This window comes from Tachyglossus aculeatus, chromosome 8 (assembly GCF_015852505.1).
Source record: "Tachyglossus aculeatus isolate mTacAcu1 chromosome 8, mTacAcu1.pri, whole genome shotgun sequence".
NCBI lineage: Eukaryota > Metazoa > Chordata > Mammalia > Monotremata > Tachyglossidae > Tachyglossus > Tachyglossus aculeatus.
In genome coordinates this window covers 17,639,760-17,660,548 of record NC_052073.1, presented here as the reverse complement: position 1 = coordinate 17,660,548, position 20,789 = coordinate 17,639,760, and the positions used below count along the sequence as shown (strand labels likewise).

Below are 20,789 nucleotides of genomic sequence, written 5' to 3'. Positions count from 1 at the left end.
TCCAGGCAGCAAAGTAAAGTGCAGGACTGGAGTGGAGAGAAACCAGAGGCAGGGAGGTCAGCAAGGAGGCTGAAGCAGTAGTCAAGACAGAATAGGATAAGTACTTGGATCAGCACAGTAGCAGTTTGGATGGAGAGGAAAGGGCAGATTTTAGCAATGCTGCAAAGGTAAAAACTGATAGGATTTGGTGACAGAGTGAATATGAGGGTTAAAAGAGAAAAGTGGAGGAAAATGCTAAGGTTACAAGCTTGTGAAACGGTGAAGAGGTGATGCTGCCTATAATGATGGGAAAGTCGGGGAGAGGTCAGAGTTTGGGTGGGAAGATGAGGACTTCTGTTTTGGACATGTTAAATTTGTGGTGACAGTGGAACATTCAAGTCACATTCAAGGACAGAGATGTCCTGCTGGCAGGAGAAAATACGAGATGTATATTTGGGAAATCAGCCACATAAAGATGGTAGTTGAGACCATGCGAGTGAATGAGTTCTCCAAGGAAGTGGGTGTAGATGGAGAATAATGATAACTACAGTATTTGCTAAGTGCTTACTATGTGCCAGACACTGTATTAAGTGCTGGGGTGGAGACAAGTAGATTGGGCTGTACACAGTCCCTCTCCCACATGGGGCTCACAGTGTCAATCCCCCTTTTACAGATGACGTAACAGGCACAGAGCAGTGAAGTGACTTGCCCAAGGTAACACAGCAGACAAGTGGTGGAGCTGGGATTAGAGGCAATGACCTTCTGACTCACAGGTCAGTGCTCTATCCACTATGCTATACTACTTAGGGGACTCAGAACTAAACTTTAAGGAACACCCTCAGTTAGGCGTGGGAGACAGAGGAAGAGCCCATGAAAGACTGAGAATTAATGGCCAGAGACAGGAGAATGAGCAGAGGATAGTATCAGTGAAGCCAAAGTTGGATAATGTTAGCAGGACAAAGGGGTGGTCCACAGTGATGAAAGCAGCTGAGAAGTCAAGGAGAACTAGGATGGAGTAAATGACATTGGATTTGGCAAGGAAGGAGTGATCCATACTGCCCCGATTTTAGACATTATGCTGAGGGACACTGCAGCACCCACACAGTATGATAGTCACTTTCTGAATACCAATTGAGATCATGGGAGCTATTTTCCCGAAGCAGCCTTTACAAGATCTTATAGTTTTTCTTCAGGAATTCCTCTGGACCCCTATCTCCAGAGAGTCTGTAAATCCCCTCTCAAGTCAATGTAAAGTCTGGCAGAGCATCTGAACCGTGGAACTCCGTGGCAGGAACCGTAGTGTAGGGAAACTTGGTGATAAAAATATAACAGAAGTGTTCCACAACTGAACCAGATGGCACAGGCCAGCTAAGAGCTGTATGTTCAGTATGAAGCCAGACAACCTGCCACCCTAGCCAAAGCAGTACTGCCAGTACATATGTGTACCCTTTTCTTTCTTCTGATAACCTATAAATTTATTTTAGTGGGTTTACCCTGCTAAACTGTTGGCTTCTCAAGGACAAAGAGCAAGTTTCCTGCCTCTATTACCTACTCCCAATCATTGAGTGCAGAATGTGCTTAATAAATACTATATTTGTTGACTGTATCCATGTGCCATTCAATTGATAGAGTATAAAGATAAGTACCCAAGTGCTTCAGGGGTTAGAATAGGGGATATCTCTACCAACTCTCTTTTAATATACTCTCCCAGGTTTTTAGAACAGTGCTTGGCACACAGTAAGCACTCAAATACCACTGAATACAAGTACTTAAGTGGCACAGATGTGGTGAGATGGCAGTTGAGGGATATAAAGTACAGATATTATAAATCAAGCAGGGCAGGCATCCTAGGGGAGCTGTGATTCCACAAAGGCTGTAAAAATGGAGAAAGCACTGGTCTGCCAGAAATGAAAGGGAAAGGTGTTGTAGGCAAGAAGGAGGGTGTGTGTGCAAGTGGTGAGATGAGAATAAGGCACAGTTAGTAGGTTAGCATGAAGAGAAAGTCCCTGGTACTTGCTTGTGTTGCAAGTTCCCAAAGTCAACATGGTTAGCCATGAAGTCACCCTGCATCAAGAGGGGCCAAGAGTTTTCAGCGAGTCAGGACTTTTTTGCAAATACGGCACCAGATACCATTTTTGCCTGGTATTTTTTTTTTTTTTTTTAACTCCCAGACTTTCTGTCTTGGCTCCTGCCAGAGTTCCACAGCTCAGAAATGGTGCCCAGATTTAGTGGTACCTGCCAGGGAAATGCAATGTCTTTGGAGTAAGATGGGTGGGGAGACAAAGGGCTCATTAATTTCCCAGAGAAAGGCTAGATTTTGGAGGACGTCATACCACATATTTTGTACGATTTCATTACACCACGTATAATATCACCAGTGTCATGTGCTTCCGAGTGTCTGGGAGTACAGCCATGACTGGCCACCTTGTCTGTACTATACATTGTGGTCTCACTTTTCTCAGGGATGAGGTCATGATCCAACTGGCCTAGTTGGGTTTCTGAACCACACATACTGAAATGGCCAAGGCTAGGCCTGGATGGGGATGAGTCCCAGATAGGATAGGTCAGGATTTGGGGCCTATTTTAAGTTCTCGGCAATACCCCACGAAATTCGTTGTTCTGTCCTTGAAAAATACTTTGTTACATTTTCAGCATGATTTAGCTACACACTTAAAATGTACTGCAAACAAACTGCTCATAATAAGAAGAATGATGGTGATGATAATTATGGTATTTGTAAAGCACTTACTATGTGCCAAGCACTGTACTAAGCGCAGAGGTAGATACAAGGTAACTGGGTTGGACACAGTCCCTGTCCCACACTGGGCTCAGTCTAATCCCCATTTTAAAGATGAAGTAACTGAGGCACAGAGAAGTAAAGTGACTCGCCTAAGATCATACAGCAGACACGTGGAGGAGAGGCATTAGAACCCAGGTCCTTCAGAATCCCAGGCCAATGCTGCTTCTCATCAAATCACCATCACATACTGCTAGCATGACCTGCTTCCTGGAAGGTACACAAGTAGGTTTTTTTTAACATCTATGGAAAAATGATTAATTCACTCTTACCAAAAAGAAACCAAAACATTAGACGTTATTTCAAAATAACCTTCTTGAACAGAGTTCTCCTTCCTCCACTTTGTATAATGCACCTACTGATTTCTTCGAAAGCTCCTTAAGCGTGACAGCCAAATCTGGTCTCCTAAAAGCAGGTTTAGCAGCTGCTTTTTCCATGAAACCATAAATCTGCTTTCAATGAAACTAAGCCACCAGCCACCAAAAACTCGTCTGAGTGAAGCAACTAGTGCTGGAATTGCTGTCTTTCAGGATTTCCACAGTAGAGCATTTTTAGGAAGAGAATAAGATTTTTTTCTAAATGCCTCTCTGCCTGCAAATGTATTTCTAGAGCTGGAACTGATGTCTTTCTGGATTTCCACAGTAGAGCATTTTTAGGAAGAGAATAAGAATTTTTTCTAAATACCTCTCTGCCTGCAAATGTACTTTGACTTCATCCTCATTCAGTGAGCTGCTCCACATCTCATCAGTAGAGGGAGTATGCCTTTTCTCTGTCTCTCCAGCAGCACTGTGCTTCTGATTAGCAATCATTTCATAACACAGGCCTATAGATTAACAAAATATTTATAATCTATCGCTATACTATCATCTCAACTATAATCCTTGTTAAGACTCCATTTGATAATGCAGGGAGAAAAATGTTCCATGTATATTTTAATTTCAAAGAAATTGTTCTGTGCCATGCTCTGTAGTACAAAATATTATATTACCTCACTAAGTGTCTCATTTGCAGTTTGGGTGGGATTGAAGCAAAAATCATTTCAGCGCACACACCTGAGCTCCACTTAAATCACTGGTTATGACATACAGTAAATACGCTCTGGGATAATAAATGCATTCTAGTGTGGTATATGTTCAAACAAATATAAACCCAGTAAAGTGCGGTTGATGTAATTTTAAAATTCCGACTCTGCACAGGCATTGATACTCAGGTTTTCCAAGCAGTTTTGGTTTTTTTTTTTGGGGGGGGGGGGGGGGCTGGGTGGCACAGTGTGGGCTGTGAACACTATCTTGAGAAAATCTGCTCGCACTAGATTACAGTTTGGAAGCACAATATTGACATACTGGAATATACCAAGAAAACTCCAAAATACTTTCCTTAAAAGTGGGTCTATATTACGGAACATTTTCCTATAGACTTAGGAGTATTTCACTCCACAACCCATGCCAACATGTCAGCCAAGTCCTATAGGTATAGAACATTTACAGTGAAAATCCCTCCCCATCCCCTTGCCTCATCACTTCCCTGTTCATAGCAGCTTTTCTGCTAGGTAAAACTATTCAATCAATCAACCGTATTGAGCGCTTACTGTGTGCAGAGCACTGTACTAAGCGCTTGGGAAGTACAAGTTGGCAACATATAGAGACAGTCCCTACCCAACAGTGGGTTCACAGTCTAGAAGGGGGAGACAGAGGACAAAACCAAACATATAAAGAAAATAAAATAAATAGAATAGATATGTACAAGTAAAATAGAGTAATAAATATGTACAAAAATATATACATATATACAGGTGCTGTGGGGAAGGGAAGGAGGTAAGATGGGGGATGGAGAGGGGGACAAGGGGGAGAGGAAGGAGGGGGCTCAGTCTGGGAAGGCCTCCTGGAGGAGGTGAGCTCTCAGTAGGGCCTTGAAGGGAGGAAGAGAGCTAGCTTGGTGGATGGGCAGAGGGAGGGCATTCCAGGCCAGGGGGATGATGTGGGCCGGGGGTCGACGGCGGGCAGGCGAGAACGAGGGACGGTGAGGAGATTAGCGGCAGAGGAGCAGAGGGTGCGGGCTGGGCTGTAGAAGGAGAGAAGGGAGGTGAGGTAGGAGGGGGCGAGGGGATGGACAGCCTTGAAGCCCAGGGTGAGGAGTTTCTGCCTGATGCGCAGATTGATTGGTAGCCACTGGAGATTTTTGAGGAGGGGAGTAACATGCCCAGAGCATTTCTGGACAAAGACAATCCGGGCAGCAGCATGACGTATGGATTGAAGTGGGGAGAGACACGAGGATGGGAGATTAGAGAGAAGGCTGATGCAACAGTCCAGACGGGATAGGATGAGAGCTTGAACGAGCAGGGTAGCGGTTTGTATGGTGAGGAAAGGGCGGATCTTGGCAATGTTGCGGAGCTGAGACCGGCAGGTTTTGGTGACGGCTTGGATGTGAGGAGTGAATGATAGGGCGGAGTCGAGGATGACACCAAGGTTGCGGGCTTGTGAGACGGGAAGGATGGTAGTGCTGTCAACAGTGATGGGAAAGTCAGGGAGAGGGCAGGGTTTGGGAGGGAAGACAAGGAGTTCAGTCTGGGACATGTTGAGTTTTAGGTGGCGGGCAGACATCCAGATTGGGATGTCCTGAAGGCAGGAAGAGATGCGAGCCTGGAGGGAGGGGGAGAAAGCAGGGGCAGAGATGTAGATTTGGGTGTCATCAGCGTAGAGATGACAGTTGAAGCCGTGGGAGCGAATGAGGTCACCAAGGGAGTAAGTGTAGATCGAGAACAGAGGGGGACCAAGAACTGAACCTTGGGGAACCCCCACAGTAAGGGGATGGGAGGGGGAGGAGGAGCCTGCAAAAAAGACTGAGAATGAATGACCGGAGAGATAAGAGGAGAACCAGAAGAGGACGGAGTATTCCTCTTCCCACCCCCACCTGAACTATGACCTTTCATTTCTGGTCTCCCCAGTCCCTACCTCACCACCACACTCCAGTATATTTTCCTCTGTGTTTTCAAAATCAGAGCAACAGCCTTGGCTGTGGTGCATGACTGCTGCCCTCAGCGTTATTTATCATCCTTTTCCTATCCCTTTCCTCCTTATAATCATACCACCCATATCCAACTGTTCAATAACAAGGAAAGAATGTAAAGAAAAACGGGAGGGCAGACATATGCCCTGGTCTGTTCCTTTTTCCTGGAAAGATGGAGCTACAAGCAGGTGCAGGAAGCGGTAGGTAGAGTCACTGACAGAGACATGCAACCGGACCTTTAATTTAAGAAAAGAAGAGTTGGAGCATACAGAGGAGGCCAGGGGGTGCTTTCTGAGGGGAAAAAGGAGGCAGAGAGGGAGTTCATATACCTGCAGTGTTTAGATGTGACTTTGCGGGTTAAAACAGCAAGCAGTACAGAATGTAATTCTGGGTTTAATCCAGTGTGGGGTTGCTGTAACCTGTATCATCAGGCATTTTTATATAAACAGTACAAGCCACAGAATGTGTAAATGAAGTATTTTGAAAATGCCAAATATAACATTCACTAACAGTAACTGTATTTTTTTTAAAAAAAACAATCCTCTCTGTAGTGGCAATCGTGAAAGCTTTAATAAGGGTAAAATGTTCCAATTCCGGGTTAGCACATCAGACAGGTTCTTATTAGAAACCCAGGGGTGGCATTCCTCAGACCCTAAGATGTTTATATCTCTCTAAAGGCTTACTGTAATCCTCCCTTAATCTGAGACACTGTCAATAAGAAAATACAGTCAATCCAAACAAGACAAAGTTAAAAGTAACAAGATCCGGAGAAACTGACATTTATTCATCCTCACTCCACACTCTGGAGAAGCAAAACTGATAATTCCGAAATTTCAGAATACACCACAATCCTGCCAATAAGGGTGCCTAATGACTAGAAGCTAAGAAGGTGGATTTTCTGAGTGACATCTCAGCCCTGGGAACTGAAACATATTTGCTAACTCATTTCACAGGTCAATGAACAGTCATCAGTCAATGACTACCTTCATCAACACTGACCAAGCTTTGCGTCCATCCATCCTGTATTTTTTTTTAGTGTTACATAATTGATTGGCTCCATTTTGGACTTAAACTGCCATACTTCAATCTGGGACAGAACAAAGACATTTAAGTGAAGGGTTTCATTGTAGTTTATTAAACTATCACTTTCAGGTTCAATTAAGGCAGCCAAAAGAACAACAACGTCGTACTCTGGCAGAGATAACAGAACAGACAAAACAGGAGCCTAGAACAGGATGGATGAATGATTGAGATTTATAAATGTCATTTCAAAATGTGGTCCTTCAAGTCCAGAATGCCTTGCTAACACGACATGAGGTTTCTTGGTGCTAAGGAATATTGATAGATAAGAAAAAATTTGTAGGCATTTCTGATTGCATTCCAACTGAGAAAATAAGACCAAAGGGTTGCGGTAAAGCCCTTAACCTAGGAATGGAAAATTCAATAATAAAAGTGGCCCCCGAACAACAATAACCTTGCCAAAAATCAGCAGTAAGCTCATCCGCTGCAGTTCATTTGCTTTTCCTCTTGTTGCCAAATGGTGATAAATAGAAGTGGCTGATGAGAATCACACAAGACAGGGATAATTATGTATTTTTCACTGAGAAGGGTGGGAAGAAAAAAGTTGCAACGTCCTGACAAACAGCCCGAGAAAAATCCAGGGGTCTTCAGGAAAAACCAGAGACGTAAAAGTCTTAATGACCAAGTCCATATGAAAAAGTAATTGCTCCATTCCCCACCATAGAGGGCTACAGACACCAATTATTTTTCTTTTTAAAACCAAGACTGTGAACAAGAAAACTTTACAGGATGGTAAAAAAATAATTTTAATCAGGCTACATTTTTAGAGACAAGAATTCACTGAGGGAGAATTGGGACTTTGAAAAAGTCAGAACAAATATTTAAAAATATGTCCCTTTACCTCCTCCTAAAGAAATACATCTAGACATCTTTCTGAATGGTTCTGACAAGTCTTAGTCTTTGCTAACCCTACTTTAAAAGAAATAATTTTATTATTTTAAAACTGTCTTCACTTTAATGACAGATCAGTTCATTAGTATTATCACAATTGATCATGGCAGTGTTTCATCTTAGCCATTAATGTTTACAACTACTCAAATCAAATAAAAGATTTAAAAAGTAGTCCTTTCTTCAAATACACCTTTCAAATTAACAAAAAAACTCATTGTAACAACAAAAAAAGTCCCTACAGGGCATAATTAGAAAATTACCATTTCTGAAAGGAGTTACAAATCTTAAAAGCTTTACAAAACTAAAGGGTACCATACAATCAAGCCAAGGAAAACAATCTCTAAAATTTAAAGGAAATGTAAAAACTCAGCAACTTGAGGTCACTGAGGCTTCACAAGGTTCACTTATTCCATTTTCCCCACCATTAAGACCATGATGCTAAATCAAATAAATTCATCATACTGTTTGAGTATTAGATGACTGATGACTCAAATGAGGGTAACTAAAACTTGAATTTTTGATTTTCTTTTTTTAAATATAACATTCAGGCTCCTGGCTCCCGCTTTTGAGCCTGGAGCACGGTTTATATGGCTAATACACCAGCATTCATTCTGAACACAACCAGCTTCAGAGGGTTAGTGAGTGAGGTAGTTGCCTCAGGAGGAACCAGCAGAAAGTACAGTGGCACCATGGAGTACTACTGGCAAATAGAGATTCATTCATTCAATCGTATTTATTGAACACTTACTGTCTTACTGTGCACAGAGCACCATACTAAGTACTTGAGAGAGTACAGAACAAAAAACAGTCATATTTCTTGCCCACAATGAGCTTACAGTCTAGAGAGGGAGAGACAGGCATCAATACAAATAAATAAAATTACAGATATTTACATAAGTCCTGTGGGGCTGAGAAGGGGGAGGAATGTGGGGAGAGGGTGAAGAGAGCAAAGGGAGCAACCCAGGGAGCAGGAGATGAGGAAGTGGGGTCTAGTCAGGGAAGGCTTCTTGAAGGAGACATGCCTTCAATAAGTCTTTGAAGTGGAGGAAAGTAACTGTCTGTTGGATTTGAGGAGGGAGGTTGTTCCAGGCCAGAGCCAGGAGGTGCCGAACTGTACTTTCCAAGAGATTAGAACAGTGCTCTGCACATAGTAAGCGCTCAATAAATACAACTGAATGAATAATGTGGGCTACGGGATGGCAGCAAGACAGGTGAGATCAAGAAAGAGTGAAAAGGTTAGCCCTAGAGGGGCAAAATGTGAGGACAGAGTTGCAGACAGAGAGAAGTGAGGTGAGATAGGAGGGAGCAAGGTGATAGAGTGCTTTAAAGCCAACAGTGAGGAGTTATTGTTTGCTGCGGAGATGGATAGGCAACCATTAGAGTTTTCTGAGGAGTGGGGTGACATGTCCTGAATATTTTTGTAGAACAATGATCCGGGTAGCAAGGTGAAGTATGGACTGGAGTGGGGAGAGACACAGGAGGCTGGGAGGTCAGCAAGGAGGCTGACGCAGTAATCCAGGAGGGACAGGATGAGTGACTGTATTTACGTGGTAGCAATTTGGATAGAAAGAGAAGGGCGGATTTTAGTGATGTTGTGAAGATGGTACCAAAAGAATTTAGTGATGTATTGAATATGTGGGTTGAATTTCAGAAAGGAGTCAAGGGTAATGCCAAGGTTACAGGCTTGTAAGCAGTCTACATGATGGTAGAGTCAGGGAGAGAACAGGGTTTGGGTGGGAAGATAAGGAGCTCTGTTTTGGACATGAGAGCACCCAACCTTCCTCTGCTCAAGGCAGAAGCGGCATCTGTACTAGCTAAAAATGGAAAAAGTAACCAACGGCTCTGGAGTATGGATGTATTTCAGAGGAAGTCCACAAAACGTTGTTTATGAAGCCCTATAAAAGTAACATAGGAGAAACTTAACTCATAGAGCCTGCTGACGGCTAAATTCAGGTATTTCCTTAAAGCTGAAATTCACCCAGCATCACAGTATTCCTAAAGGCCACCTTGGAAGTGGCCTTTATCAGGGAGTTGTCTAATGAATTTAGATTTTTCTGATCTCCTTTTGTCTACCATATTTTTGTCTAAGTTCTTTATTATGCTATTTTCAAACAGATTCCTTCTGTGAAAGATAAACAGGATAAGACTGTAGCAAGTTTTCCATAAACTATGAAAGATAGTGTAAGACTGTAGGTAAGTATTCCATAAACCTCAACCATTTATGGTGTTTAAGGACTACTTTGTTCTAGGTCTGTACAACAAAACTGCCTGAAACATTCTCAATTACTTTTTAGGTTCAGAAATTTTAAAAATCCACCTATTCCCAAAGAAACTCAAGCACGTCAAGCCATGTGTTTATTTCCTTAAGTGCTTTCTTTTTTTTTAAGTGATTTCTGGACATGTTTGTTCATTTGGGTCAGTGAAAACCCATAGGAAGTTCAGACAGAGATGAGAACCAGCAGCATTGACTGGCTTTAAGCTGGATTTCAGCTTATCTCTGCTTTTAGGTCAGGGTAGAGGGCGTTCTCGAATGAACTGATTTCTAATTCAACCTTAATGTCTGAAATCAATTTTCCACTGGCCACTGAAATAGATTTTTTTACATCAACATGTTAAGGCTAAATAGTCATGCATTTTTCCTCAGGTCACACATCATGGTTTGCTCTTCATCATTAACATGATTATTGCTTATTGAAAATCTGCAAAATAACTCTGTTGTGAATAGAAAAGCCATATAGCCTTCCAAATGTCCTCATCTCTACCTGACTGAATTATTTGACTGCCTCCAGCTAGTCTCCATTTATATCTTTGTTATCTGTGTTCCTGAATTATCAGAGTCACAGATACTATGTCTTGGGAACTACTGCTACTGCTATTTCTAAGTGTATGTTGGGTAATCCGTCTGTCTCTTGTCTTTCCAATATATTGTAAGCTCTTCAAGAGAAAGACCCAGAATTTGATCTTCCTTTGTAATTTCCCATGGCACCAAGTATAATACTTTACATCCAGTAGGCCTCCAAACACTGTTGACTGACTGACGTGGAAAGCTTCCATGCTTTCCTGTGGGTAGAGCCAGTGAAATTGATCTTTGACTTAGGTTGCTCTCAGAGCACCTGGGTTATAATCCAGGGTCCACCACTTGTCTGTCATTTCACTGAGTCTAAGATCCCTAATCTGCAAAATGGGGATTCATACCTGTTCTCCTTCCCACTTAGATGGTGAGCCCCATGTGGGACCTGATTATCTTGTATCTACTCTGGAGCTTAGTACAGTGCTTAGCACATAGTAAGTGCATTAACAAATACTACAATTACTATTACAATTATTATCATTAATAATAACTGTGGAAGAACTGCCAAAAAATGAAAATGTGGTTTTAGTTCTGTACCCAGCTCCGTTCAGGCAGAGGCAAATCTTTGACTAGGTGCGACAGAAGCCTAAAATTTCTCTCCTGAATCTCTCTCACTCTTCACCCAAAAGTCAGTCCACCAGATTTATTAAGCACTTGGGAGAATACAACACAAAAGTAAAACATACACATTCCCTGCTCACGATGAGCTTACAGTATAGGTCCTGTCAATGATCCCTCTCTGATGCCACGGAAGTACATAACAGAATACAAGCGAATCACACACCTACACAGGACAATTCAATCTACTTTCTCTGTGCAATTCAAGCCCCCATAAAGGTAATCCCATTTACAGCAACACTTTTCATACATAGCTTTGCTCCTACGCATACTCCTTACCTGGCCAGGTCAGGCCTGCCACCATTATTCCCAAAGTAAACAGCTTTTCAGTTCCCACTATCTTAAACTATGACATCCCTTCTGCTTATTATCATCATCATCAGTGGTATTAGTAATGGATACCTACTTTGTGAGGAACACTGTATTATTAGCAGTTCGGAGGAAATACAGACGAGGAGTATGTCCAGGTCCCTGTCTTCTTAGAGTCTAAAAATCAAAAAGGGGGAACACTGGCAAACAATCATGCAATTAGTTAAAAAACAAGACTATAAATAGAAATACTGCATGCACATATACTAACAAAAGTATAAATGATAGCTGAAAGAGTTAGCACTGAGGTGCAGAAAATACAGCAGTGAAAGGGGGGGGAGAGAAAAAGTGGGTTTGGAGGGAAGAATTTTAACCTGGTAGATCTCTGGGTGGCAGGGAGGGAGAATTTCAGGAGCGGGGGTTCTACCCATCAAAAACGCCTTAGGCTACTCTTGAACTCGGTCTCTCATGTGGCAGTGTGTTGGTGCTGAACACAAGCCCCCAGGCTGGCTGTTCTCACCAGTTAAAGTTGAACATTAATTATTAAACAAAGCAAAGAAGATACCCGCATAGTAATTGTTTGAGGCTCTACTGCAGCTTTGAGATTGTTCATTTTTAACCTGAGGAAAATAGCTTAACCATTCTATTTTAGACGTTACCATGCATCAGTGAACCTGTCTATAAATTTGTGTCCTAAAACAAATTAAATAGTAATACTACTTGCAAAAACACTCACATACTTTCTTAAAACAGAGCCCGGAGAAAAGGGTCTACAAGATCCGCCAGATCTATAACTCAGCCAAGTACCCCATTTTTCGAAATATAGTTACTCTGCTTGTAAAGATTCCCCATATACAGTGTTTGCTACTCTTTTGGGGAAAACTATTTTAAGCCTAATTAGCATGAAATTTTTAGAATGCAAATACTTTTCATTTAGACATAAAACAAAATGCCATGACATTTCTTCCATCCATTTATCATAAACAAGTTAATTACTGTGTAACAAATAGCTCCTGCTGGAATCTGTAGTTTTGAGGAGGTTAGAGAGCTGACTCAAGCAAATAAGATGAACTACAATGTAGTAGTTAATAGCTTATGGTATACTTATAATAAAACAATGACTGTGAAAGCTTTTGTTGTCAAATTGAGGCTAAACTATTGCCATTGGAATAACTTCATTATGAGTAGTCATTACATGTTTAACTTGATTCAAACCCAGAATAATATAAGCATTTTAACTGTGATACCCACATTCAAAATATGTACTTGTGTTTTTTTCAGAATTCTCCTTTGCTCTAATTTAAGTACTCTGGAAGACTCTGTGTGTGCACACACACACATGCTGAGTGTGCGCACATGCACACACACACACATGTAGAGTGTGCGCACATACACACACACACACACACACACACACACACACTCACGTAGAGTGCAAAAAAACCTCAAAGCCATTATGCTGTTGAATTCACAACTTAAGGAAGATCAGTTGAATATAGTACAAAACAAGTTGGTTACCTGGACTACCCACTGATGTTAGTTCTACACTGTACTCATTGTAAAACTTTAATGTAAATATTTTATGAGGTGGCTTTAAATGGTTGGCTTGTATGATGTATAAAATAAAATACTTTGTACACTATATCCTTCTATAAATATGAATAAGCAATAATTCCCTGAACCATTTTATAAGACCTCCCCCAGTTAAAAATCAAAAAAGCAATAATTGAATATCCATGTGTTAGTACTTGCAAAATGAAATAACAGAAATTTTCTCGTAAATATACAAGCTATGTGTTTATGTTCACATGCTTGTTTGCATATACACATATATATATTCATATATTTTGTACTTGTTACCAGAAAATTAAACATCTCTCAGACTGCATGCAAATCAAGGACAGAAACTTTCTTCCTCACACCAAGTAGCCCCCACATAGTTTAGTACCATATTATGCTGACAGATAGCTCTCAAATATCTGTTGATGAGGCTAGTAGATTCCGCATTCAAGAACAGCACATAACTGTGCAAGACAAATATAATTCATGCATCTGAATAGCGTATATTTAATCTCAATAAAATTGAATACTATGATACATTCCACCTTTGTATTCACAGATGTCATAAACATTTCAATAGTAGTCTCTGCACTCACACTTTTTTCAGTCAATAGTATTAATTTAGATATGAACTCTGTTTATTTTTATTTTTTCCTGATTTGCTTCAATATGAGAACTTATTCCAAGGACCTACATTTTCTGAATCACCAACAAGAGTTTCAATAGCATATGACATAAGCTATCTTGGATGCTTCTTCTGAGCAATCAGAAGAAAGAGACCTTGGGCTCAGTTAAAAAATATTCTGGCTGGCAGACTTTGACAACATCAACAGGTTATGTCAGCAGAGCAGCATGCTTCACCTCTCTTGGTGCCTCACCTAGAAACAAAGTTCAAAACTTTGCCGAAAGACCCTCTAATGAATGCTAAAGAGGAGCAGTTATCAACTCTGGCAAACGGCAGTTTTCCCACTTCATTGACAAAACACTAGGGAGGGAGCTGGGATGTAAAACTGTGGAGAAAAGAAGAAAGCTGCTTGGCGGTACTTCACTGAACATTAACCTTAGTACTTCATCCAGGGTTCATAATTCCTGCTAAAGTCCTGTCACTTAGAGAACCTGATGTCGACATCTGAAGTTAGAAACTGGGCAGTTTTAATCCTACAGAAGTCACATAATATATTCATGTACAATGGAGGAAAAAAAGTTCAATTGCTTTGATTTGGAAAGGAAAGAAATCAATAACTAGAATAATCTTTGCCATTTAAATTATGAAGACATTTTAATATTTACCTTCAGAAAAGTGGTTATAATCCTGCAATTACTATAAAGCTAATTGGAAGTTTCTTCTTGCCTGTGTGTTTTCATGTTGTCAGTAGGGTAATAATGAAAATCAATGCCACATTTGTGAACAGAATGTCTGTAGGCTTGTTTACCACATTTTGAACAACAACGTCTGCTTTATCATGCATTTCAAAGGAAGGATATTTAAAAATCTTGAATTTCATACATAAAAATACTTGGTAAAAAAATCTTTCCTACACATTATCCGGGTGTTGTCATATCCAGCTTCCAATTTGTTGCCCAGGAAATGATTCATCTCACTCAGAAATTCTGTGAATTAAGAATTATTCACCTGCAATTCAAAATGGCTCTCAGGTAGACCACACACTGCTCCAATCGCCTCAAATCACTCAGCTCAGAGCTTTGCTCCCAAAGGAGTAATGGCTTGACTTTTCTGAGAGAGCTTCCCCTATTTTTTCTCTCTCCTTCCCAACCCTCTCCCCAGTTTTACCTCCTCCCCCAATGAGTAGAATCAGTTTCCATACAGCATCCCGAAGGCCCTACCTTTCAGTAACTTCTGCCCTTCCAGAATATTCTGGGAGACTAATGCCGTGTAATCATCTTCAGAAAAGCCAGGCTTGCAGATGGTTCTGACTGTAAGATCCCCATTGTGGGCCTGTGGATAAACAACAGGTAAAAAGGAAAATAAGCCCTGTGATGGCCTTGAGGTTACTGAGGCTTGTGAATCCTGTGGCGGATACTGGGAAGCGGGTCAGGCTGAAGGGCACAGTCTTTCATGGATGGAGTTTATGTGAGATGAAAGCCTAATACGAAGGTATGGATCCTTAAAGTTGAAAAGAGAGCTGCGGAGAGTGCAGCCCGAGACATGAATAAAGAAGGCTTATTATTATCATAATAGTGATAATTATGGTATCTGTTAAGCACTGTTATGTTATGTGCCAAGCACTGTTCTGGGTGTTGAGTTGGATACAAGCTAGTCGGGTTAGACACGGCGCCTGTCCCACGTGGAGCTCATGCTCTTATCCCCATTTTGCAGATGAGGTAACCGAGGCACAGAGAAGTGAAAGGAGAAGCACACAAGAGAAGTAGCGTGGCTCAGTGGAAAGAGCCCGGCCTTTGGAGTCGGAGGTCATGGGTTCAAATGCCGGCTCCGCTGCTTGTCAGCTATGTGACTTTGGGCAAGTCATTTAACTTCTCTGGGCCTCGGTTACCTCATCTGTAAAATGGGGATTGACTGTGAGCCCCCCGTGGGACAACCTGATCACACTGTAAACTCCCCAGCGCTTAGAACAGTGCTTTGCACATAGTAAGCTTTTAATAAATGCTATTAAAAAAAAGGCTGGATGACCAGGTGAGAGGATCCCGAAACACTCGCTAAGGGAAAAATAATGATCCCAAATGGAAAGGAGTGGGTGGGTACGGGGTAACAATGAGGGGGTTTTACCCATTGAAGACACTTTTTAAAAAAAGGTAATTTTTTTAAAAAGCAGGACGAAAGGTTGGTTCTTCAGAACTTTAACCGACCTCACTTTGACAGTTCCAAGAGTGCTGCTAAGTGGAAGAGACATGTCCTGGGCAGCTGAGGACTGGGGCCAGGGCAGTCACCCTCGGACAGGGGGTTTGGGGTTAAGGTCCCATTGACACTTGCAGCCGGGGGACCCTCCAACAGGCGGTTGTCAGGCCCCTGTGCACCCCAACTCTGGTAGGGGTGGGGCGGGGGGAAAAACAGACAGCTTCGCCTTCAACTTTTGGCCAAGGCCACTTGCCCAGCTCAGCCGGAGCCCGCTCTTCGGGGCTGCCTGTCTTTATTATTACTCTATTTATTTATTTATTTTACTTGTACATTTCTATCCTATTTATTTTATTTTGTTGGTACGTTTGGTTTCGTTCTCTGTCTCCCCCTTTTAGACTGTGAGCCCACTGTTGGGTAGGGACTGTCTCCATGTGTTGCCAGTTTGTACTTCCCAAGCGCTTAGTACAGTGCTCTGCACATAGTAAGCACTCAATACATACGACTGATTGATTGATTCATTCAAATTGTATTGATTGAGCTTACTGTGTGCAGAGCACTGTGCTAAGCGTGGGGAAAGTAGGGTTAACGCTGAGGGACACTGGGGAAGACTCGGCTCTTCCCCGCCAGACTGCAGGGGACCGGGCACAAATCCCAGACCCCAATGGGTTAAAGAAAACCCTGGTCCCCGGATTCAGAGAAAAAAGGGACTTGGTGAAGGAGTGGGAAAACTGATGGGCGAAAAACCCATCCCGAACATCCTTTCCCTGAGAAGCTCGATAGGCAGGAAGAACTCGTAGCCTCCTTGAACACATACTCGATCCCCGATCGTGTCGGGGAAAAAAAGAGGGGTGGCAACCTGGTCGACCAGGGCTGGGCTGGCATCAGATCTTATCCATCATTCCCACCCCTAGCACCGTTGACTAGCAATAAGATACAGGACCGATTCGGAAAGCCTTGGGCTCTTTAAAACCACTCAAAGTTTTCTCTGTTTCGCTCGCCTTCCTTGGCTCGATGTATGCGCGCGTGTGTGTATTCAACACATCCAAAATCTACAGTGACCACCACCAGGCCCATCCGGTGGTTTGAACAGATATCATTTCTGCTCATTCCACTCGCTTCTTTGATTTGGGAAAGAAACACAACTAAAACTGCCTCCCCTAGTCCAACCAGGGGAACCTCAATCTAACAGTGTTTTTAACCTCAGCCTCCCCACTCTGCTCTTCCACACACAAGTCAAAGCTGATCCCAATGCAAGAGCAGTGGCTAATCCAAGCAGGTTGGAAGTTACCCTCTCGGAGCCGATTGCAGGAGCGGGCAGAGGTACCCAAGCACCTCCCACCTTAGCTACGGCTCCTTAATCGGTCCCCATTGCCCCTAGAGCATCAGAGCCAAGGCAAGCCTATTCCTTCTGTCAACATCTTCCAGGGAATATGTTCAAAACAGGGATTGCGGAGCAAGAAAAATAGCCGCCCACCACAACTTCCTCTCCCCCTCGTCCCCCTCTCCATCCCCTCCTCATCTTACCTCCTTCCCTTCCCCACCTGTATATATGTTTGTACATATTTATTACTCTATTTATTTTACTTGTACATATCTATTCTATTTATTTTATTTTGTTAGTATGTCTGTCTCCCCCTTTTAGACTGTGAGCCCACTGTTGGGTAGGGACTGTCTCTATATGTTGCCAACTTGTACTTCCCAAGCGCTTAGTACAGTGATCTGCACACAGTAAGCGCTCAATACGATTGATTGATTGATTAATTGAACTACATTCGGCTCAGATCCAACAATCCCCGCCAGAGCCAGGAGACTCCAAACTTAAACCACTTACACCTGCCTCGCAAGAAACAAATCAGGTGGGGGCAGGAAGCTCAGGGGGTCAGCTCTTACTGGATTCCTTGGGTAGGGACTGTCTCTAGATGTTGCCAACTTGTACTTCCCAAGCGCTTAATACAGTGCTCTGCACATAGTAAGCGCTCAATAAATACGATTGATGATGATGATTTATTGGGCACAGCCCAGGGCCAGAGTTGGAGGCTTCTTTGCCCCTCCGGCCCTCCTGAGGATTTCTTGTCCCTGAGTGACAAGCGTGTGCCTTCCCACATTTCGCTCATCCTTCCTCGCTGCTCCTCCGGCTCGGGAGCTCCGCATCTGCCTGGCATCTCGCCGCTATAGGCGACGATGGGGAAAATGTGGGGCTTGTTTAATGCAGCCCCAGGGACCGCACCACGCACACACACACACACACACACACACACACAGGGAAACACACACCCCGCCCGCATTTGCAGGCAGGAGACCGCCTGTGCAGCGAGCTGGAACGGCCACAGTGTGCGAAATCAATCAATCAATCAATCAATCGTATTTATTGAGCGCTTACTGTGTGCAGGGCACTGTACTAAGCGCTTGGGAAGTCCAAGTTGGCAACATACAGAGACAGTCCCAACTGCCAACGGTGGGCTCACAGTCTAAAGGGGGAGACATGAACAAAACCAAACATACTAACAAAATAAAATAGAATAGATATGTACAAGTAAAATAAATAGTGATAAATATGTACAAACATATACAACAAAGCAAAAAGAGTCCCCCAAATTATGTCTCTAACCTTATATTCCCTTGCTTCCTCTGTTATTTCTTTTGAGCCCACTGATGGGTAGGGACCGTCTCTGTATGTTGCCAACTTGTACTTCCCAAGCGCTTAGTACGGTGCTCTGCACACAGTAAGCGCTCTCTGTATGTTGCCCACTTGTACTTCCCAAGCGCTTAGTACGGTGCTCTGCACACAGTAAGCGCTCAATAAATACGACTGAATGAATGAATATACATATATACAGGTGCTGTGGGGAAGGGAAGGAGGTAAGATGGGGGGGATGGAGAGGGGCACGAGGGGGAGAGGAACTGTCTCTATATGTTGCCAGCTTGTACTTCCCAAGTGCTTAGTACAGTGCTCTGCACACAGTAAGCGCTCAATACGATTGATTGATTGATTAAGGAAGGAAGGGGCTCAGTCTGGGAAGGCCTCCTGGGGGAGGTGAGCTGTCAGTAGGGCCTTGAAGGGAGGAAGAGAGGAGGAAGGATGGGGAGACCACAGAGAGAGAAAGGGAGAGAGACAGAGTGTGCAAGAGGATTTCCTCGGGGAACACTATCAATCAATCGTGTTTATTGAGCGCTTACTGTGTGCAGAGCACTGTACTAAGCGCTTGGGAAGTCCAAGTTGGCAACATCTAGAGCCAGTCCCTACCCAACAATCAATCAATCAATCGTATTTATTGAGCGCTTACTATGTGCAGAGCACTGTACTAAGCGCTTGGGAAGTACAAATTGGCATCACATAGAGACAGTCCCTACCCAACAGCGGGCTCACAGTCTAAAAGGGGGAGACAGACAACAAAACCAAACACCCTAACAAAACAAAATAGGCTAGATATGCACAGAGAAAATAAATATGTACAAACACATATACAGGTGCCGCGGGGAAGGGAAGGAGGTAAGATGGGGGGGGGGGGGGATGGAGAGGGGGCTGCTACACTCTCAAGCCGGGGCGCAGCGGCTAGGGGGGGCCGCCTGCGTGCGGGGAGAGGGGGAAACGGGTGCCGCACTTGGTCCCCGCAACGGGGCAGGAAACTTACGGCGAGCGAGCCGAAGAAGGACAGCGCCAGCAGGACCAGCGGGGAGCCCGGGCTCATCTTGCCCGCCGCCCGCCCCGCCTCCGCTCTCCCGCTCCAGCCCGCGCCGGGAGCCGGGCCGTGCGAGCAGCTCCGCTCCTCCCTCCCGTTCTTTCCTCTGGCCGCGGCGGGATGGCGAAAGCAACGGTCGGTGCTCGTTCCCCGGGCCGCCCGCTCCCGCTTTGGCAGCGGCTCTGAGCTGCAGGTGAAGCGCGGTGGGTGCAGCTCCCCCAGTCCCCGCCCCTCCGGCCCCGTGCACCGCCTACTCACTAGGCGCCCTTAAAGGAGCCAAGCTCCCAACGGCCAGACCCACCCACCCCCTTCCCTAGCCAAGCTAGCTCCCTTCAAGGCCCTACTGCTCCAGGAGGCCTTCCCACACTGACCCCCTCTCCATCCCCCATCATCATCAATCGTATTTATTGAGCGCTTACTATGTGCAGAGCACTGGACTGAGCGCTTGGGAAGTACAAATTGGCAACATCTAGAGACAGGCCCTACCCAACAGGGGGCTCCCAGTCTAAAAGGGGGAGACAGAGAACAGATCAATCAATCAATCGATCAATCGTATTTATTGAGCGCTTACTGTGTGCAGAGCACTGGACTGAGCGCTTGGGAAGTACAAATTGGCAACATCTAGAGACAGGCCCTACCCAACAGGGGGCTCCCAGTCTAAAAGGGGGAGACAGAGAACAGATCAATCAATCAATCAATCAATCAATCGTATTTATTGAGCGCTTACTGTGTGCAGAGCACTGTACTGAGCGCTTGGGAAGTACAAATTGGCAACATCTAGAGACAGGCCCTACCCAACAGGGGGCTCCCAGTCTAAAAGGGGGAGACAGAGAACAGATCAATCAATCAATCAATCAATCAATCGTATTTATTGAGCGCTTACTGTGTGCAGAGCACTGGACTAAGCGCTTGGGAAGTACAAATTGGCAACATCTAGAGACAGGCCCTACCCAACAGGGGGCTCCCAGTCTAAAAGGGGGAGACAGAGAACAGATCAATCAATCAATCGTATTTATTGAGCGCATACTATGTGCAGAGCACTGTACTAAGCGCTTGGGAAGTAGAAATTGGCAACACATAGAGAGAGTCCCTGCCCAACAGCGGGCTCACAGTCTAAAAGGGGGAGGCAGAGAACAGAACCAAACATACCAACAAAATAAAAGAAGTAGGATAGAAATGTACAAGTAAAATAAATAAATAAAT

At 43.7% G+C, this 20,789-nt stretch overlaps 1 protein-coding gene across 1 annotated transcript in view; it reads right to left on the bottom strand.

The window, feature by feature from the left end:
• CDH4 (cadherin 4) overlaps window positions 1-19,757 on the bottom strand; it is a 724,668-nt gene extending 704,911 nt beyond the window's left edge. The window contains exons 1-2 of the mRNA XM_038750169.1: window positions 19,539-19,757; window positions 14,937-15,048 (exon numbers count right to left, since the gene is read on the bottom strand). Coding sequence (XP_038606097.1) covers window positions 14,937-15,048; window positions 19,539-19,595 — 169 coding nt within the window. The 5' untranslated portion in view covers window positions 19,596-19,757. The remainder of the gene's footprint in view (window positions 1-14,936; window positions 15,049-19,538) is intronic.
• Between the last annotated feature and the right edge of the window lie 1,032 nt (window positions 19,758-20,789).